We start from the raw sequence: 22,479 nt of genomic DNA on the forward strand, positions 1-22,479 counted from the left end.
GTAGATTATTATTTTTATAAAGGGAAACAGAGAGACATTCAGAATCGTGTTGTCTTCTCACAGTCCTAACAAGTGAAAAGTTGTGGTACAGGAGAGCTCCCGAACACTAGAATATTTTTAAAGAATCACTTGGGAAAATATCCTGTACAAATTATTATATTAAATGATGTTGACTCCGTAATACAATCTAAAAATCCTTGTGGATTTTATTTTAAGTGTCCCCATATCAACTCTCTGGTGATATAGTTTTCTGTATGCTGCAAAGATTAATATAGCTTGCATGGTTTTACACTTCCGATAATTAAAGTGTCATAGTCAACATAGGAGAAATGGTTTATTTCAGTTCACGATTTCAGAGATTTTAGTCGACGTTCATTTGGTCATGTTGTTTGGGGATCTCTGGTCAGACCCAGACAGTGGGTGGAGTACATTCATGATGAAGCAAAGTTACTCATGTGACAGAATAGGACGGAGATAGGAAGAAAAAGGGAGTGGGGTTCTGTGGCAGAACCTTCCCCTTATGAATAAAGAGTTCAAGGAGCCAATCACTGGGACTTCTGGGTCAGAGAGAGGAGGAGGAGAAGCAGGCGACAGATACCTCCTTTGGACAGAAGAGTTAATTGAGGACACAATGTAAGTAGGAGAGGCCCTCAGTGGATCTGCCAGGTTCTGCTACTGGAGGATTTATAACGTAGAAGAGCTTACAGCGATTGTGTTACCTGTTGATTCTAAACTGAGTCTCTGTGGTGTTTTCCTTCACGCAGCAACGAGGTTCCAGAGAGAAAGGCAAGGCAGGGCACGAGAAGTGCACCCCGACTAGTCGTGGGAATTTGGAAGTGTGGGATCGGTGTGGCAGCAACCTGCCATGGGAACTTAGTGAGCCAAGTGGAGAGATTTCAGAACTCCAGGTCAGAGAGTCTGCCAAGCTGAGAACAGGCCGGTCTGTCCACCAGTGCCCTGCTGATGGTAGCGTGGGATTCATATTGAATAATCCCCGCTACTGGGTTCTAGTGTCCTTCTCAAGAGAAAGCCCTTAGGAACAGACCTTTCTCCCAGGAGTTTCACCTTCAACAGGCTCTGCCACCTCCACATTGCCATAGGCTGAGGACCAAGCCTTCAAAACACAGAGCTCTGAGGAACACGCTCAATACATAGCACCTTTCATATGAAATCATACTGTCACACAAACAATTCATCCGTGCCCAGCCACACAGTTCTCACATGTGAAGGGCGGATACAAGTCAAAGTGTAGGAAGAATAAATTAGGTAATGAAGCACAGCCTTGGACAGTAGCTATCCATTCCACGAGGATAATGGAATCATCGTTTGTGGAGGACATTTGTGTGAGCGCAAGCTTTGAGTAATGACCTCAAGTCAGTGCCTCCACTTTATGATGTGCCTTTGGAAGAGAACTTGAAGTCACTCTGGCCACTCACTAGGTTAGGTAATGGTCTAGCTGGCCACTTGATTTAAAAAAAAAGTCTAAACTATAAAGGTTGAATTGTGGATTATAGGTTTTCAATTAAAGTATTTCATTTGACGGAGGAAATCTGAACTGCCATGTTCTAAAGCTTGACTAGATAAATGTACATAAGGATATATTATATATTTTAAGATAGAAAACATCTCAGCATGCTGTTCCTAAGTATATGTGGGCAAGCACTAGAGAAACATTGGGGAAAGTTCTGGCACTGAACGCAATTGGATGGTCAATAAAACAATGCAGCAGGAGATGCACCTTTGCCCTTGATTCTATTAAGAAACAAATATTGTCCAAAGAAACCAATATCTAATTCTATTAGGCTAGGGTAAATCGTGAAACAAGACCAACGATGTTCTGAAAGTATCCTCAATGAACAAAGTGAAAACAGTTTATGTGGTAAGATCTTCCTTTTAAAACTCAGAGAAGCAACAAGATAGAGATTAAAAAAAAAACATACATAGCTATATGTGAGTTCAACTCATCTATTGAGAAAAAAAAACTTAAAGATGAAAATGCAAACCGTAGCTATATTCACTGTAAAATAAATAAACAAACAAACAAACAAACAAACTCACCCACATGCCTAAAACAAGTTTATTTTATAAGGTTGAAATTTTAGATACAAAGAAAGTGGAACCAGAAGTCAAAATATTGATGAGGAAAGGAGAGATAAGTCCTTACGTGTAGGACTTACTTCAATTACAATAAAATAAATAATGGAACCTCCATCTAGACTGTGAAATTATGACTAAAGATACGGGATATTATGACTCCTCATTAAATATTCTAACAGCAGCACACATAAAGCAGAGACTGTGAGAGAACTTGAAGTTCTCAGACGCACACCAATTAAAGAAGATTCTAACACAAAACTTCCCATCTGTGGCAGCCCGGGTGACACACAAGGGAGTGTGTTCATAGGAAACTATAATAAAATGAATAAGGCAAATGGTTGAACCAATGCACTTCCTACTGAAAACAGAGATGAGATTTTCTTCCTCTGTGCCTATTAGACCACAGGAAAGCTTAACAGATTCCAGAAAGCAGACATACTCCTGACAGGATCACTTAATCGCGATATAGTAAAGATTGATGGAAAAGCTAGGAGACAACTACATTTGGAAATTTAAAAATGAAATATATTTTTAATGATGGTTGGGTCAAAAGAAATTGCAGCCCCAAATTTCCAAAGCTTCAACAGAGCACTATCCATTGTCCCAACAACATGCAGATGCCACCTCAGCCGTGCTGGTCTGATGGACAGCCCGGCTGACCAGAAACCACAGAATCATAATACAGAACATAACGGCCCTGGCAGAGATTTGACTGACTCTCAAATATTTAAAATCAGACAGTTATACCACTGCTTAAACAGTTAACGATGGAGACCAGGGGAAATTTATTCACACTCGTACATACCAGAGTTTCAAGAACTATAAGGGCCAAAAATATGAAATCAGAGATAAATATCATTTCGTGATAATCCATCAGGATTCTAAAGGAATATAATCTATCATTGCAAAAGAAAAAAAGACCCCCCCAAAAAAAACCCTCACATGGCCATCTCTGTGGACCCAAAGGACATTTGATAGGATTAAATTTTCTTTTAAAACACTGAAAAAGTAAAAAGAAATTGCCTTTGCCTGAGAAACTCTAACAACAGATGTGAGAGAAAAAAACATTGGGAAAATTCCCAATAAATTAAAGATCCTCCGTGTCTCTAAGCTGTACAGAAGGTGGGTGGCAAGACAGGGCTGTCTCCTTCACCTCTCAGCCCTTTCCCCAAGATGTGTCTTCTCAGTAAGGATTCCCATTGCCGCCCATCGAAATCACGGCCTGCCTGGATTTCACTGCTTTTATCTCCCTACATTACTTACATTCCCTGTAATGTAAGCCTTACTTATTGTGCCTTTTTATGATTATTTCTCATATGCTGGGACTCCACATACTTATGACAGTGGCTTTTTCAGAACAGGTTCAAAAATACTTATCAAATAAAAAAAAATGAAATAGGACCGGAAGTCCCCCACCCGCGGATCCCGGCCCGCAGCAGCTCTCTGCTCCCAGACCCGGTGAGAGAGAAACCCAACCGCCTGGTCAGGTGGGCACTCCTGAGGCTGCAGAGCGGAAGAGACCACCAACACAGCTCACCCCTGCCCACATCCCTGGCCCAAGAGGAAACTGTATAAGGCCTCTGGGCTCCCGTGGGGGAGGGCCCAGGAGCGGCAGGACCCCGCCGGACCCTGAAGGAAACAGACCGGATAAACAGTTCTCTGCACCCAAATCCCTTGGGAGGGAGAGCTAAACCTTCAGAGAGGCGGACAAGCCTGGGAAACCAGAAGAGACTGCTCCCTGCACACACATCTCGGACGCCAGAGGAAAAAGCCAAAGACCATCTGGAACCCTGGTGCACTGAAGCTCCCGGAAGGGGCGGCACAGGTCTTCCTGGTTGCTGCCGCTGCAGAGAGCCCCTGGGCAGCACCCCACGAGCAAACCTGAGCCTCGGGACCACAGGTAAGACCAAATTTTCTGCTGCAAGAAAGCTGCCTGGTGAGCTTGGGACACATGGAAGCAGAATTTCTCTAGGACCCAGCATTTTCTGTGTTTACCGGAAGTCCCCCACCCGCGGATCCCGGCCCGCAGCAGCTCTCTGCTCCCAGACCCGGTGAGAGAGAAACCCAACCGCCTGGTCAGGTGGGCACTCCTGAGGCTGCAGAGCGGAAGAGACCACCAACACTGCGCACCCCTGCCCACATCCCTGGCCCAAGAGGAAACTGTATAAGGCCTCTGGGCTCCCGTGGGGGAGGGCCCAGGAGCGGCAGGACCCCGCCGGACCCTGAAGGAAACAGACCGGATAAACAGTTCTCTGCACCCAAATCCCGTGGGAGGGAGAGCTAAACCTTCAGAGAGGCGGACAAGCCTGGGAAACCAGAAGAGACTGCTCCCTGCACACACATCTCGGACGCCAGAGGAAAAAGCCAAAGACCATCTGGAACCCTGGTGCACTGAAGCTCCCGGAAGGGGCGGCACAGGTCTTCCTGGTTGCTGCCCCTGCAGAGAGCCCCTGGGCAGCACCCCACGAGCAAACCTGAGCCTCGGGACCACAGGTAAGACCAAATTTTCTGCTGCAAGAAAGCTGCCTGGTGACCTCAAGACACAGGCCCACAGGAACAGCTGAAGACCTGTAGAGAGGAAAAACTACACGCCCGAAAGCAGAACACTCTGTCCCCATAACTGGCTGAAAGAAAACAGGAAAACAGGTCTACAGCACTCCTGACACACAGGCTTATAGGACAGTCTAGCCACTGTCAGAAACAGCAGAACAAAGTAACACTAGAGATAATCTGATGGCGAGAGGCAAGCGCAGGAACCCAAGCAACAGAAACCAAGACTACATGCCATCATCGGAGCCCAATTCTCCCACCAAAACAAACATGGAATATCCAAACACACCAGAAAAGCAAGATCTAGTTTCAAAATCATATTTGATCATGATGCTGGAGGACTTCAAGAAAGACATGAACACACTTAGGGAAGCACAGGAAAACATTAATAAACAAGTAAAAGCCTACAGAGAGGAATCACAAAAATCCCTGAAAGAATTCCAGGAAAACAGAATCAAACAGTTGAAGGAATTAAAAATGGAAATAGAAGCAATCAAGAAAGAACACATGGAAACAACCCTGGATATAGAAAACCAAAAGAAGAGACAAGGAGCTGTAGATACAAGCTTCACCAACAGAATACAAGAGATGGAAGAGAGAATCTCAGGAGCAGAAGATTCCATAGAAATCATTGACTCAACTGTCAAAGATAATGTAAAGCGGAAAAAGCTACTGGTCCAAAACATACAGGAAATCCAGGACTCAATGAGAAGATCAAACCTAAGGATAATAGGTATAGAAGAGAGTGAAGACTCCCAGCTCAAAGGACCAGTAAATATCTTCAACAAAATCATAGAAGAAAACTTCCCTAACCTAAAAAAAGAGATACCCATAGACATACAAGAAGCCTACAGAACTCCAAATAGATTGGACCAGAAAAGAAACACCTCCCGTCACATAATTGTCAAAACACCAAACGCACAAAATAAAGAAAGAATATTAAAAGCAGTAAGGGAAAAAGGTCAAGTAACATATAAAGGGAGACCTATCAGAATCACACCAGACTTCTCGCCAGAAACTATGAAGGCCAGAAGATCCTGGACTGATGTCATACAGACACTAAGAGAACACAAATGCCAGCCCAGGTTACTGTATCCAGCAAAACTCTCAATTAACATTGATGGAGAAACCAAGATATTCCATGACAAAACCAAATTTACACAATATCTTTCTACAAATCCAGCACTACAAAGGATAATAAATGGTAAAGCCCAACATAAGGAGGCAAGCTATACCCTAGAAGAAGCAAGAAACTAATCGTCTTGGCAACAAAACAAAGAGAATGAAAGCACACAAACATAACCTCACATCCAAATATGAATATAACGGGAAGCAATAATCACTATTCCTTAATATCTCTCAATATCAATGGCCTCAACTCCCCAATAAAAAGACATAGATTAACAAACTGGATACGCAACGAGGACCCTGCATTCTGCTGCCTACAGGAAACACACCTCAGAGACAAAGACAGACACTACCTCAGAGTGAAAGGCTGGAAAACAACTTTCCAAGCAAATGGTCAGAAGAAGCAAGCTGGAGTAGCCATTCTAATATCAAATAAAATCAATTTCCAACTAAAAGTCATCAAAAAAGATAAGGAAGGACACTTCATATTCATCAAAGGAAAAATCAACCAAGATGAACTCTCAATCCTAAATATCTATGCCCCAAATACAAGGGTACCTACATACGTAAAAGAAACCTTACTAAAGCTCAAAACACACATTGCACCTCACACAATAATAGTGGGAGATTTCAACACCCCACTCTCATCAATGGACAGATCATGGAAACAGAAATTAAACAGTGATGTAGACAGACTAAGAGAAGTCATGAGCCAAATGGACTTAACGGATATTTATAGAACATTCTATCCTAAAGCAAAAGGATATACCTTCTTCTCAGCTCCTCATGGTACTTTCTCCAAAATTGACCATATAATTGGTCAAAAAACGGGCCTCAACAGGTACAGAAAGATAGAAATAATCCCATGCGTGCTATCGGACCACCACGGCCTAAAACTGGTCTTCAATATTAATAAGGGAAGAATGCCCACATATACGTGGAAATTGAACAATGCTCTACTCAATGATAACCTGGTCAAGGAAGAAATAAAGAAAGAAATTAAAAACTTTTTAGAATTTAATGAAAATGAAGATACAACATACTCAAACTTATGGGACACAATGAAAGCTGTGCTAAGAGGAAAACTCATAGCGCTGAGTGCCTGCAGAAAGAAACAGGAAAGAGCATATGTCAGCAGCTTGACAGCACACCTAAAAGCTCTAGAACAAAAAGAAGCAAATACACCCAGGAGGAGTAGAAGGCAGGAAATAATCAAACTCAGAGCTGAAATCAACCAAGTAGAAACAAAAAGGACCATAGAAAGAATCAACAGAACCAAAAGTTGGTTCTTTGAGAAAATCAACAAGATAGATAAACCCTTAGCCAGACTAACGAGAGGACACAGAGAGTGTGTCCAAATTAACAAAATCAGAAATGAAAAGGGAGACATAACTACAGATTCAGAGGAAATTCAAAAAATCATCAGATCTTACTATAAAAACCTATATTCAACAAAATTTGAAAATCTTCAGGAAATGGACAATTTCCTAGACAGATACCAGGTATCGAAGTTAAATCAGGAACAGATAAACCAGTTAAACAACCCCATAACTCCTAAGGAAATAGAAGCAGTCATTAAAGGTCTCCCAACCAAAAAGAGCCCAGGTCCAGACGGGTTTAGTGCAGAATTCTATCAAACCTTCATAGAAGACCTCATACCAATATTATCCAAACTATTCCACAAAATTGAAACAGATGGAGCCCTACCGAATTCCTTCTACGAAGCCACAATTACTCTTATACCTAAACCACACAAAGACACAACAAAGAAAGAGAACTTCAGACCAATTTCCCTTATGAATATCGACGCAAAAATACTCAATAAAATTCTGGCAAACCGAATTCAAGAGCACATCAAAACAATCATCCATCATGATCAAGTAGGCTTCATCCCAGGCATGCAGGGATGGTTTAATATACGGAAAACCATCAACGTGATCCATTATATAAACAAACTGAAAGAACAGAACCACATGATCATTTCATTAGATGCTGAGAAAGCATTTGACAAAATTCAACACCCCTTCATGATAAAAGTCCTAGAAAGAATAGGAATTCAAGGCCCATACCTAAACATAGTAAAAGCCATATACAGCAAACCAGTTGCTAACATTAAACTAAATGGAGAGAAACTTGAAGCAATCCCACTAAAATCAGGGACTAGACAAGGCTGCCCACTCTCTCCCTACTTATTCAATATAGTTCTTGAAGTTCTAGCCAGAGCAATCAGACAACAAAAGGAGATCAAAGGGATACAGATCGGAAAAGAAGAGGTCAAAATATCACTATTTGCAGATGACATGATAGTATATTTAAGTGATCCCAAAAGTTCCACCAGAGAACTACTAAAGCTGATAAACAACTTCAGCAAAGTGGCTGGGTATAAAATTAACTCAAATAAATCAGTTGCCTTCCTCTATACAAAAGAGAAACAAGCCGAGAAAGAAATTAGGGAAACGACACCCTTCATAATAGACCCAAATAATATAAAGTACCTCGGTGTGACTTTAACCAAGCAAGTAAAAGATCTGTACAATAAGAACTTCAAGACACTGAGGAAAGAAATTGAAGAAGACCTCAGAAGATGGAAAGATCTCCCATGCTCATGGATTGGCAGGAGTAATATAGTAAAAATGGCCATTTTACCAAAAGCAATCTACAGATTCAATGCAATCCCCATCAAAATACCAATCCAATTCTTCAAAGAGTTAGACAGAACAATTTGCAAATTCATCTGGAATAACAAAAAACCCAGGATAGCTAAAGCTATCCTCAACAATAAGAGGACTTCAGGGGGAATCACTATCCCTGAACTCAAGCAGTATTACAGAGCAATAGTGATAAAAACTGCATGGTATTGGTACAGAGACAGACAGATAGACCAATGGAATAGAATTGAAGACCCAGAAATGAACCCACACACCTATGGTCACTTGATTTTTGACAAAGGAGCCAAAACCATCCAATGGAAAAAAGATAGCATTTTCAGCAAATGGTGCTGGTTCAACTGGAGGGCAACATGTAGAAGAATGCAGATCGATCCATGCTTATCACCCTGTACAAAGCTTAAGTCCAAGTGGATCAAGGACCTCCACATCAAACCAGACACACTCAAACTAATAGAAGAAAAACTAGGGAAGCATCTGGAACACATGGGCACTGGAAAAAATTTCCTGAACAAAACACCAATGGCTTATGCTCTAAGATCAAGAATCGACAAATGGGATCTCATAAAACTGCAAAGCTTCTGTAAGGCAAAGGACACTGTGGTTAGGACAAAACGGCAACCAACAGATTGGGAAAAGATCTTTACCAATCCTACAACAGATAGAGGCCTTATATCCAAAATATACAAAGAACTCAAGAAGTTAGACCGCAGGGAAACAAATAACCCTATTAAAAAATGGGGTTCAGAGCTAAACAAAGAATTCACAGCTGAGGAATGCCGAATGGCGGAGAAACACCTAAAGAAATGTTCAACATCTTTAGTCATAAGGGAAATGCAAATCAAAACAACCCTGAGATTTCACCTCACACCAGTGCGATTGGCTAAGATCAAAAACTCAGGTGACAGCAGATGCTGGCGAGGATGTGGAGAAAGAGGAACACTCCTCCATTGTTGGTGGGATTGCAGACTGGTAAAACCATTCTGGAAATCAGTCTGGAGGTTCCTCAGAAAATTGGACATTGAACTGCCTGAGGATCCAGCTATACCTCTCTTGGGCATATACCCAAAAGATGCCTCAACATATAAAAGAGACACGTGCTCCACTATGTTCATCGCAGCCTTATTTATAATAGCCAGAAAATGGAAAGAACCCAGATGCCCTTCAACAGAGGAATGGATACAGAAAATGTGGTACATCTACACAATGGAATATTACTCAGCTATCAAAAACAACGAGTTTATGAAATTCGTAGGCAAATGGTTGGAACTGGAAAATATCATCCTGAGTGAGCTAACCCAATCACAGAAAGACATACATGGTATGCACTCATTGATAAGTGGCTATTAGCCCAAATGCTTGAATTACCCTAGATCCCTAGAACAAACGAAACTCAAGACGGATGATCAAAATGTGAATGCTTCACTCCTTCTTTAAATGAGGAAAAAGAATACCCTTGGCAGGGAAGGGAGAGGCAAAGATTAAAACAGAGACTGAACGAACACCCATTCAGAGCCTGCCCCACATGTGGCCCATACATATACAGCCACCCAATTAGACAAGATGGATGAAGCAAAGAAGTGCAGACCGACAGGAGCCGGATGTAGATCGCTCCTGAGAGACACAGCCAGAATACAGCAAATATAGAGGCGAATGCCAGCAGCAAACCACTGAACTGAGAATAGGTCCCCTATTGAAGGAATCAGAGAAAGAACTGGAAGAGCTTGAAGGGACTCGAGACCCCAAAAGTACAACAATGCCAAGCAACCAGAGCTTCCAGGGACTAAGCCACTACCTAAAGACTATACATGGACTGACCCTGGACTCTGACCCCATAGGTAGCAATGAATATCCTAGTAAGAGCACCAGTGGAAGGGGAAGCTCTGGGTCCTGCTAAGACTGAACCCCCAGTGAACTAGTCTATGGGGGGAGGGCGGCAATGGGGGGAGGGTTGGGAGGGGAACACCCATAAGGAAGGGGAGGGGGGAGGGGGATGTTTGCCCGGAAACCGGGAAAGGGAATAACACTCGAAATGTATATAAGAAATACTCAAGTTAATAAAAAAAAAAATGAAATAGAAAAGGTCATTAGAAGACATAGATTTTATCCACAAGGGAAAAAAAAACAAGATTATTAGTATATCTGGGAAAACAAATATCAACTGAAACACATGTCACAAGTAGAATTCAGTGATAACACCAGCTGCAAATTAAATACCTGTATCCATCAGATTATAGATATTCTTGAGATATATTTATAAATATGTCAGATATGATGACTATTTACAGTATTTAAGTGTCAAAATAGTGCCTTCAATAGCACTCACGCAAGAAAGTTTAGAATGGGTTTGTGAGGGAACAGGTAAGACTGAATGACAACAGAACTGAGGAATCTAAACAATGACTGGAAATCCACGCTGTGCTTCCGGAAAGGCAAATTCAGCCTCATAAAGACAACTCCTAAGAAACATTAACTGATCCATTTTTAACAGAAGAATCTTATTTTCCAGTTCCTAAACAAAAAGGGTCATAAAAATCTTTTAAAATGTAAATCCACGAAAAATTAAAGCAGTGTTAAGTCTATGACTAAGCAGATACATAAACGGTTCAGCACAAAGGTTACCACAGACCATCCATGAATAGAGCCAAATACACCTAGAAATGTAGTGTGTGACCAGAGCAGAGAGGGAGGGGAGCTCAGTAGACGACTCAGGATAACACACCCCTCACTGTACAGGAAGAGGAAAAGGTAAATGCAAATAACGAAGTGAGAGATGGCCAAGGAAGCCCTGAGCAACCTTTATAATCCTAAAGCAGAGGGCATGGGGAAACGTCAGAGGGGCGAGCAGCCGTGTGTGCATGGGAATAAACTCTTCAGCAAGGCCAAGATAAAATGCAAGGATGAAGTGTTGCTCATCCATCCCAGAGATAGTGTTCAGTTAGCATACAATCATCCTCTAGAAACTAACGAGAAAATTAAGACGATGAAAGGTAAGTACACAACATACAAGTGGCTCTTGACCAATGAGAAGACGCTCACGCTTATTCGTAAGAGAATTACAAATCAAATAACGTGGATAGTCTCTCTCTCTCTCTCCCTCCCCCCTCTCTCCCTCTCCCTTCCTCCCCCTTCCTCCCTCCTCCCCCTCCCTCCCCCCTCTCTCTCTTGTCTCTCTCTCTCTCTCTCTCTCTCTCTCTCTCCCTTCCTCCCCCTTCTTCCCTCCTCTCTCTCTCCCTTCCTCCCCCTTCCTCTCTCCTCCCCCTCTCTCCCCCCCTCTCTCTCTTGTCTCTCTCTCTCTCTCCCTTCCTCCCCCTTCTTCCCTCCTCTCTCTCTCCCTTCCTCCCTCCGCCCTCTCTCTCTCTCTCTCTCTCTCTCTCTCTCTCTCTCTCTCTCTCTCTCTCTCTTCCTCCTTTCTCATCAGATCTGCACAAAGTCAACAATTTAATTAGCATTTCAGTTGCAAATCAGCAGGCCTCTCATACACTGCTGGTGGTAATACAAATCAGTACAAGTACCGTGGAATTATTTGGCAATATTTATCAAAACCACACAAGAAAATACACTGTGACTTGCAAATTCAGACTGTCCCCCGAAGACTGTTTAGCAAATGGCTACACAAAATTGGGAACCTACCTGCCCATCATGAGGCACTGGTTAGATAAATCTCAACACCTTCCTATATTGGAAGCTATACTTTAAAAAATAAAAAAAAATGTGATATTGATGTAAAAATATCTACAGTTACCTTGTGCAGAATAGTGACATGCCACTGCCTTTGTCAGTGACCTAAAGGAAGAATGACATATTCATCTTTGTTATGGGGCAATTTGAAAAGGATGTGTATCTCTCTAGGAAGGTACAGAGACAACTAGTGGATAGGATAGGATAGGATAGGATAGGATAGGATAGGATAGGATAGGATAGGATAGGATAGCATAGCATAGCATAGCATAGCATAGCATAGCATAGCATAGCATAGCATAGCATAGCATAGCATAGCATAGGACAGGACAGGACAGGACAGGACAGGACAGGACAGGACAGGACAGGACAGGACAGGACAGAAATGGATTTTAGACACAAGAAGACATTTCATACTTTAAAAACCATTTGTCGCCTTTAATTACAAGAATTAAATTGTCTTCTGGAGAAAACTGAACTGCAAAATGATATTTTTATGAAAATAGAAAGTAGTGTATTTTCTAGTAAAAGGACTCAGGACAGCCGCACTTCATCTCAATAGCAAGCACCAACAAGTCCTGAGGTTGTCACCTCTCGGTGACATTGCAGAGAGCATTGCAAACCCAGAGAGCATTGCAAATTCCCAGAGTGACCAGAAAATTCCAGCTTACCTTTCTCCGTATCAAGCTACTCTCAAGTTTTCCTCCACTAGCCTTCATTTATATTGTGACTCTCATTCCTCCACTCCCAATGGTTATAAATATGGCCCCAGAGATCGCTTACCCCTGCACTGTGTTTTCTGACCATTTATTTTTAAGTAGTACTCTAGTGTATCCTTTGACATTTTCACACATCAATCCAGTGTGTCTCAATCATGTCTAGCATCCACTTCCCCCTTCACTTCCTCCCAGGTCCATGTACTGATCTTGTATAACCATTGCGCCAATAAGTAGTCCTACTGTGTGAATGGGTGTGGAGCAATCACTGAGGGCATGAGCAAACACCCAGTGGCCACACCCCTGAAAGACAAGCGACTGCCTTCCACCGGTTGACAAGAGTTGCTCGGTTAGGGATAGGGCCTCCGGAGACTCTCTTCCAACCGTGCTGGAATCTTGACTGGATCCATGTAGGACAGATGTTGTTCTGGCCAACTCAGCTGCAGTGAGCGCCTGTGATGCATCATCTTTGGACTGCACGAATTCGGAGGAAGTGCTTCTTCCGTTTCCGCATGCGCAAACAGGAGAAGCTGACCTTGTAGGTTTGCTGGTAAAGGGTTAGGGAAATTCCTCCTTCGGGTTGCTTCATTCTCATCTTTTTAAGTCTCTCTGATACTAACCAATTGCCTGTGAAGAATTCCTAGTGACCCAGATTTTTCTGGGGTTCTGAAGTCCCAAACGCTGTGGAATATCTGGTTAACAGTCTCTCTCTCGGTAGAGTTCTAGACAGAGGTCTTCATCGTTGTCAGTCAGTGTACGCCACTCCTGTGCCTTTACTGTCCACTCTGTCATGAGTGTACGGTAATCCGCTACCTTCAAGTAAAAACTCTCATTAAATACATTGGTTTTTCTATTTAATAATCCCTTTCCCTCTTAATTCAAATATAATATTCATTGTGCATTAGAAAGCCATCAGTATCTAGCACCTTCCCACCTAGCACTCACTAATATATTTTATTACGAATTGTAATTTGCTTCCATGAGAATCAATGTACAGCATCTCTCAATCACTATAATGGGGACATTTAAGTGATTTTTAATGTATTTATATAACAGATGTCCCCTTGGTTCAAAGAAGCCCTCTTTTAATTATCAAGTAATCTATATTATTAACTACGAACTCTATTAATTGATAATAAAACCAGTATCACGTATATGTGATGAATAGCCTGCTCCAAACCATGAAAGAGGCTCACAGAGAGGACACACCCTGCTGGTGCAACCTCGATGCACTGGAACAAATCAGAGAGCTCTGAACAACTGTCATAAAATAAAGCAGACAGCAGTACATGCCACAATGAATACTGACTGACTTTTGTTCAATAACTTTTTTTTTTGTTCTCCAGCATCTGAACACTGAGAGACTATAAGAGATTCATTATTATATCCACAATAAACTATGTTTAATCCTTGGGCAAAAGGGCAGAAAAATTGAGTTAAAACAAAGACTGAAATCCTTATTGACATAATGATGGGGCTCAAGGTAAAACAGGCATCACTCTGTGATTTATGGAACAAATGCCTCATGTGTGTGTGTAAAACAAAGAGCAGATTCTGTCCTTTGGGGACGTCGATGAAGCAGATCCTGAGGTAGGGCTCAATCGACCAGACAGTGTGCAGAGTCACTGCAGTGAAGCATACTGACACGGGTTATTCAGGAAAAACTAGACCCAGGAAGATTTTACTTTTGCTTGGGCTTTGGGAAAAAGGTAACAAAAAAAAAGTTCAGCAGTCGAAAAGTGGTGGCAAGCTCACTTTAGGGGAAACAAATAAAGTGAAAACTGTCTAAAGGACAAGGCAAAGGATGTTTTAAGGACTAAGTATGCTAGTTACAACAAAAACAACAGTGGAGAATAAAATGAACGGATAAGCAATACGAAGCGATTTTGGTGTCCACACATCCGGGGTCCAGTGAGATAGGAAAAGCCCTTGACACCAAGCGTGATGTTGCTGGTTCGATCCCTGGAACCCACATGGAGGAAAGAGACAATCACTTCCCACAATCGTCCTCTGACCTCCAACCAGGTGCCATGGCATTCACCGACCCCCCTATAAAATAACTGAACATGAGCATTTAATATACAAAAAGGTACGTTTGCCCAAAGAATAGTTGTATAAACATGGCTGTAGGAATCAGTAATCACTGGAAACACAGATTTGAAGTCTTAGGGGAGAGTTAGAGAATGAGCCAACAGACTGTGCTAGATATTTGGATCTAAACCAGTTTCCGTGAGATCGGAAAGACAGACGTAAGTACAGACGCAGAGCGACTCTTATCAACCCGAGATTCTGTTCTATCCCTACCACGAGACAACCTCCCTCCTGACTTTTATCGCCGCTCACCCCAGCTGTCCAAAAGTAGGTCACTTGTCCCAGAAAATCGATTAGCTTAGTCATCACGACAGTCTGAAGTAGCAGACCTGGGGCACAGACCCAGTTTACTGACTTCGAAAGGCCGCTATTGAGCTGGAGGGATGTCATAGAAGTCATGAACACTTCTTATCCCTTCCAAAGGACCAGAGTTTGGTTCCCAGCATCCCAGTCTGAGGCTCACAACAGTCCAAAACTTCAGGTCCAGGATATTTAATGCCCTCTCCTGGCCTCTATGGTCACCTGCACCCTATACCACACACACACACACACACACACACACACACACACACACACTTAAAAATAAAATATATCTTAAAGACCACTCTCAGTCTCTCCAACCTCCATTATTTTAAACTAATTATAATAGTTAACGAGAAAATGACAACTAGAGGTTTTAACTTTAAATAACAGTTTAAATAATGGCATCAATCAAAACTGAGCATAGACTATCAAGAAAAGAGTTAGATCAAGCAGGCAAGACAGGAATCCCACCTTCAACTCTGTATCCCGAACTGTGAACATTTCATCATCTGAAGAATGTCCTTTTTGTCTTGTGCTGGTCTGGTTTAATCTTTGAAAGAGGCATGGAATCTATGCTGGGTTCATCGTGACTTAACTAACATTCACTGTCTTTCTCAGGTGACCATTCTCCAGACAAGAGCCCCCAGGTGCAGTTGCTGATGACCTATGAGGACACAAAGCTCACCATCCTAGTGAAACACTTGAAAAACATCGTAAGTTCCCTCTGTGTCGAAAGGGACATGGAGCCTTCCATGGAGCCCTCAGCTGCCTCCTTTGGGCCATAAGTATCAGCATTAGCACAGGGAATGGGCCCAACAGCCAAGTTTAGCTGAGCACCAAGCAGACAGTTCCAGGGCTTTTGTCTCGGTGCGAACATGGCCTTTAAGGTAGAGGCTACGGAATATCTCACGGGGAAGTCACTGAATGAACACGGGGCCATATTCAAACTGATGATTCAGGAAAACCTATGAGCAGCCTCTGAGAAAGCAGGAATGGCTGGGGGAGAGAGGTAGACCGGTTTTTGGAAATTCCCATGGCTCCTGTGGCTGAGCTCAGTGAGGGCCCACTGTCTTGCTGGGCGGGGCCAGACCTCCGCTGCCTCCAAGGAGCTTAACTGGAGATTGGTCAACTCTCTAAAGCTAACAGGTTCCTTAAGGGTTCCACCCAGGAGTCCCACTGCACCTTTACTTTTACTTTTACACCATGATCTCTGTCACCACCTTTTGATGCCGCTGTTTAGATGTATTTCTTTCTCTTCAAAAATTGCAATTTCGTTGTTTGAAGGGTTTGTCGGATACAATTGAAACAGCTTTTTATAGTTTCCCTTCTTGCCAATATTTCATCTTTATTTCATGGAATGGTCACTAGCACCTGATTTTTTCTATTAATGACATTATATTATCCTCATTTCTCTCTTTCTCTCTCTCTCTCTCTCTCTCTCTCTCTCTCTCTCTCTCTCTCTCTCTCTGTGTGTGTGTGTGTTTGTGTGTGTGTTTGTGTGTGTGTTTGTGTGTGTTCTGAAATACATGTATACAGTCACATGTAGAGGTTAAAGGTTAAGTCGTCCCTCTATCATTCTCCAAGCGAATATAGCACTCACTGATTGCCTAAGCTGACCAGTCAATGAACTCCAAATAGCTATCCTCCTGCCCCACCCGCTCCCTCCCTCCCTAGCACCAAGGTTACAGATACAGCAGCTGTACCCATCTTTTACTTGGGTGCTTACTCAAAACAATTTAGATGAAGCTTATGGAAAGTGCTCTCAGATCTGGCATATAAATCTCACAGTAAGTCGGGTGATAGTCTTCAGCGGTCATGCCTAATGCTTAGAAGCCAAACTCAGTTTCTCATGCTTGAGCATCAGGTACTTTACCCACTAAGCCATCATCGCAGCCCTTCTCTGGTCATGCTCGATGCCGTGGCCCTGTTTTGATAGTTATTCCAGTCTTTGCAGTCTGCCTTTCCAGGGAACTCTGGAAATGCAGCAACCCTGTCTAGAAATCTTGGGCAGGTTGTCCACTGGGCTGAGCAGAAGCAAAGCTTGACAGCATTGGCCCGCCCACAACGGAAGCTCACACAGCTTTCCAGGAAGGTTTGTTTGAATGAACGTGCCTGAAGGCCATGATCCAGCTTCCAGGAGAGAGGGAACAAATTAGAGAAAAAAAATACAGTGCTTGGAGATTTAAATGTTACGGGACCTTGAAGGCAAGGAGAAGCTTCCCTCTAAGGCCTTCAGAGGAGCTTCATTAAGGATGAAAATCAGAGAGATGAGGAGAAAGAGAGATCCCCGTCATGACAAGGGATGGCAGCTGTCTGGGAGGCCAGAGAGCTTTCAGCGTCACAGGGGACGTGATAAATGTTCTGAGCATGGGCATCTTAAACAGAAAAGGGAAACTAAACATCACCAGCTCTCCAGATGTCCCTGAATCTGCCTGCCAAACAGGCCCTCCATGTGACGTCACTACCAAAAACATTGCACAGGATATGAGAAAGCCAGCTCAGTTTTGGCTGTATTCCTCATGCACATAAGAGTTTCAGAGTGTGTTTGGAAGGATCTAAAGGAGCAGTCTCTTCTCCACATGACATGTGTCTGGTACAAACTATATTTAATAAATATTTATTCAGTGAACAAAATAATTGGCCTAATTTGCTTGGTGTACATCATTGGAAAACTTAGTATTAGCCAGAAAGCCATGGGTGCTTCTTGCTGAATTTGTAGAGCTCACAGTTGGCAGTTTTTGAGATATCAGGACACGTATTTTTAAGTTTTTATAGTTGTTTTATGTATAAAAAATTGTCTGAAAATGAAGTGCCAACAATAGAGACCTTGCCTAGCATACACAAAGCCCTGGATTCAATTCCCAGCACTACCTAAACCAGGCATGGTGACCCACAAATGAAATCCTAGCACAGGGCCCAACAATCAAGTTTAGCTGAGCACCAAGCAGACAGTTCCAGGGCTTTTGTCTCAGTGTAAACATGGCCTTTAAGATAGAGGTTATAGAACTCTATCTCACGGGGAAGTCACCGAATGAACACAGGGCCATATTCAAAATGAAGTTTCAGGAAAACCTATGAGCAGTCTCTGAGAAAGCAGGAATGGCTGAGGGAGAGAAGGAGATTGGTTTCCAAGAGTTTCCATGGCTCCTGCGGCTGAGCTCAATGAGGACCCACTGTCTTGCTAGGCAAGATAGGAGGATCAGAAGAATAAGATCATCCTCAGTTATGTAGCACATTTGGGGTGAGCCTGATATATGGATAAACTGGGTCTCAAAAATTGTTGTACATCAGAGTAGCCATTACTCAAGACTTGTTTACCTTGGGAAATGAAGAACCAGCCCGTATTACATATGACGACATGTGTGATCATGGACTTGATCATCCCTATCACCCTGTGACAAAAGGAAGAGTAAGAAATATTGTGAAGTCAAAAGATTTCATATAAATTATTTACACACTCTTTAGCCTTGAAAACAGTCCCCTTGGAGATGACATATCTGTTTCAGTAATGTCATTACTCAAAACAATTTAGACAAAGCCTATTGAAAGTGCTCTCAGATCTGGCACATAAATCTCACAGTAAGCCAGGTCATATTTTTCAGTGCTCATGCCTAATGTTTGATCAAAAACAATATTAACGAAGTTGGTCACCCATTCCATGCAACTGATGAATTCCTAAATGACTTTGACAGTTTCCAAAAGTGTATGCTGCACTCAGGAAGTTGAGCCTACCAATGAGGCCATTCAAAGAGCGAGTGGTGATCGAGCGAGTGGTGATGGAAGAATGAGGGTAGAAAGAGCAGGAACAAGATGGAGATAAAACCAGTAAGGAGGGGACAACGGCATAGAGTGCCACTGAAGGTTAGCAGGGGGCACAGCCATGCAGTGTCAGCGCCCTCAGAACATCACTAATACTGTTTCGATGTTCTCTCTCCATTCTCTTCCTATCTTGTCTTTTTGTTTCTTTGTTTTCTTTTGTTCTGGTTTGAGACAGGATCTCACTATATACTCTGGGCTGGCCTGGAACTCCATATGCATCCTCAAGATACCAGCAATCCTCCTGCCTCAGACTCCTGGTTGGTAAGTTTAGACAGGCACTCATCACTGTGATATCTGGTCTTCCCAGTCTGCTAACGTTGAGAAAAATCAGGACCCCAAACTTCAATTCTAGCTCTCTTCTCTTGTTCTACCTCTAGCTTCATAGTTCCAAATCTTTCTGGTCTTTTTTCTCCCCTCTTTATGACTCCAGCTCTACTCTTTCCAAATCCACAGCTGTGTATATAGCTGGTAGACAGCTTCTTGAAATCCCATCGGAGTCTCAAATTCAACATACTCCAAATCCAACTTCTGGTGGCTATACCCTAGACTTGCATGACATCTTTCCCATCACAAACTCCCTGCCTTCAAGTGACACATGCTGAAGCTCTTAGTCCTTCAACCCTGCTTTCCTTACAGGGTACATTTATTCTATCTGAAAATTCTGTTTGAAAAATAAACCCACGGCCCCACCATTTCCCACCCACAATCCTTCACATGGCTGTCATCATCCCCCACCTGAAGCACCGTGGTAGCTTTATCAGGTTTTTTGTTTCTGCTCCTGCTTCTTTTCTCTCCACTGAACCCTGTAGCCGAAATGTTGCTTTAGGGAGAAAAAATCAGTTCCTATAATTTCTTTCTTCATCGTCTTTTGAAGTCTCCTCTCACTCACAATGGAATCGAGACACCTAACAGCATATGAAGTTGTATGTGAAGTTGTTCTCACTCCCTTGAGAAGTTCAACCTCAAGTCTGCCTGGAGCTTCTTCTCCCAATCCCTCTAGCCCGACCTCAGTTTCTGCCTGGAATACGAAGGCAAGAGCTGCCTCAGGACCTCTGTATCCACGGATGGCTCAGCCGTGCAAGTCCAACATGTTCTTGTCATCTCTTCAGGGAGGCCCCTCTGCACTCCAGTTATCTTTTGTTTCCACTTGAAATTTTTCAAGCAGTTCATCAAGAGAACAGCAGATCATTTCTCATGAGGACAAGTGAGCACTAAGGTTCTTGTCAGCTTTTGGGAGTCACAGAAGTTTGAAGCATTTCCCAAACATTCTTATTTTCTTTAAGTGTGTGTGTGTGTGTGTGTGTGTGTGTGTGTGTGTGTGTGTGTGTCTTGGAGCTGGTGTTACAGGAGGTAGTGAATTACTCAGTTTGGGTGCTGAGAACCAAACCCAGGCCTCACGTGTGAGCAGTATCCGCTTTTAACTGCAGAGCCATCTCTGCCGTTCTCAGAGTGTTGTTAAATTACTATTTCTCCTGCTTATCTGAAAATAGAGATTGTGTGTGAATGCAGAGGACATAAAAAAAAACCCTATAAATTCTTAAATTATTTTCTTTGCTCATTTCCAGTTCTAGCTAATTGTTATTTAATTTTAAAGCCTTTAATGTTTTTGCATGCCAAAGTAATCAGAGTCAGGAAGTTGTGCTTGATTTTATATTAATATTAAAATGAATTATGCCCGAAGTCCTGTTATATTAGGTTTGATGAGAAGAATTGTTTATCTTATATTAAATCTTTGAAGCTAAGTTCTAGGAACTCCTTTTCTTCTATGAGAACACGGGCTCAAACAAAATGCTTTAAAAACATCCCCTCCGTTTCAAAGAAGCACACGATTACTGTGGTGATCACAGCTGACAAATGAGTGCAATGATCCAGCAGCCTAGTCAAGTCATCTGACAGTATTTCAGTTACTAAGACAAAGAAACATTTAACATTTAGATTAAAAATATTTCATAATGCTCTAAGGTTTTTCCAATGTGCCTCATTTGAGGTACTCTGTCCCACCATTTCTACAGTGGTCCAGTGCGTGTTCTTCCCCAGCTCACGGAATCTCCTAGTCTATCATTTCTCCTCTCTCTTCTTCTCCCTGTGACACAATGTAAATATTCCCAGGCCTTCAAAGTTACCCGGGACAAAAAAGCCAGCGGTTCTGAATTTCATCACTGTGCCTTGCTTGCCCCAAGTCAGTGCTTACTTAGAATGAGGTAAAGTAGTGTTCGGACACACAGGCATAATTTCAGGAAATTATTTCACAGAACACGAGAGAGGCAGGAAGGTTTGCTTTTGAAAGAAAGGACAAACAAAGAAAGGACAGAACAGGCAAATCTCCAAACCGTGCCCGTGTGTTTCCCGGTTCTCTAAACGTGTTCTGTTTTGTTCGTGAGCTTATTGGCCCTTTGTACAGTGCCTCTCCTGTTCATCTGCCAGTTTTATTGGTTGAATTGTGCGTTTTTGGTGTTTAGGTTCAGCCTTCATACATTTTTGATATAAATTCCCTGTCCAACGGGTAGTTAGTCAAGATTCTTTCCTGTTTCATGGACTGGCTTTCCACTCTATTGTGTCTTCGGCTGTGCTAAAACCTGTTTTTAAACTAATCACTGCTTATGGCTAGCCTAGGTCTTGGAGTCTTCCTCGCATCCGCCCAGCCGTTCAAAAGCATTTTAGATATTTCACTGGGCCTTTTACACAGGTTGAGCTGATTTTTGTTTGGGATAGCAACTGTTAGTCCCATTTCAGTTTTCTTTAAGTTAATTTAATTTGTGTGAGTGTTTTGCCACAAAAACAGTGTCCACAGAGGCCAGAAGAGGGTAACAAATCCCTTGGAGCTGAAGATACAGATTATCGTAAACCACCATGTAGGTGCTGGATGGGAGTCAAACCCAGGTCCTCTGGAACATTAGCTCTTAACCACTGCGCCGTCTCTTTACCCCCTAGACTTTTAATTCTTTACATGTAAACACTATATTCCCAGCACTACCTGTTAAAAGAGTCTGTCTTTTTGCCTACATGTTGTAAAGTTTTTTTTAATTATCTTAAGTTATGAGGTGTGCATAAGCATGTGCACACACATGTGCATGTACTTGAGTTCAGCTGCAGGTGGGAGCCAGAAGAGGGTGTCATTTTCCTTGGGGCTAGGGTTGTGAACCTCCCGTCACGGGTGCTGGGACCTAAAAAAGTTTTTCTGAGAGATAAATAAGCACTTTTAACTGCTAAGCCATCTCTTCAGCACACAGATTTTCCCTATAGCAGTGGCTGTGTGGGTTTCTTTCTGGCTTTTCCGTTCTGTTGTCCGACAGGTTTGACGCGGTTTGAGCAACTGTCACGCTGTACCATGACTCTGTAGTAGATGGAGCTTGAAGTCAGCCACTGGGACACTTCCAGTGTCACTCTTTCTGTTTAGTTGTCGTGACAGTTCTGGGTCTTTGCACTTG

General features: G+C 42.5%; 1 protein-coding gene across 5 annotated transcripts in view; it reads left to right on the forward strand.

Annotated features, from left to right (window-relative positions):
- Pik3c2g (phosphatidylinositol-4-phosphate 3-kinase, catalytic subunit type 2 gamma) overlaps positions 1 to 22,479 on the forward strand; it is a 366,288-nt gene that overhangs the window by 317,849 nt on the left and 25,960 nt on the right. For all 5 annotated transcript variants that reach the window (XM_087655648.1, NM_053923.2, XM_087655647.1 and 2 more), the window contains one exon: positions 15,851 to 15,945. In XM_087655648.1, the coding sequence (XP_087511774.1) occupies positions 15,851 to 15,945 (95 nt within the window). The remainder of the gene's footprint in view (positions 1 to 15,850; positions 15,946 to 22,479) is intronic.

This window comes from Rattus norvegicus, chromosome 4, assembly GCF_021556685.1.
Source record: "Rattus norvegicus strain SHRSP/BbbUtx chromosome 4, alternate assembly SHRSP_T2T, whole genome shotgun sequence".
Lineage (NCBI taxonomy): Eukaryota > Metazoa > Chordata > Mammalia > Rodentia > Muridae > Rattus > Rattus norvegicus.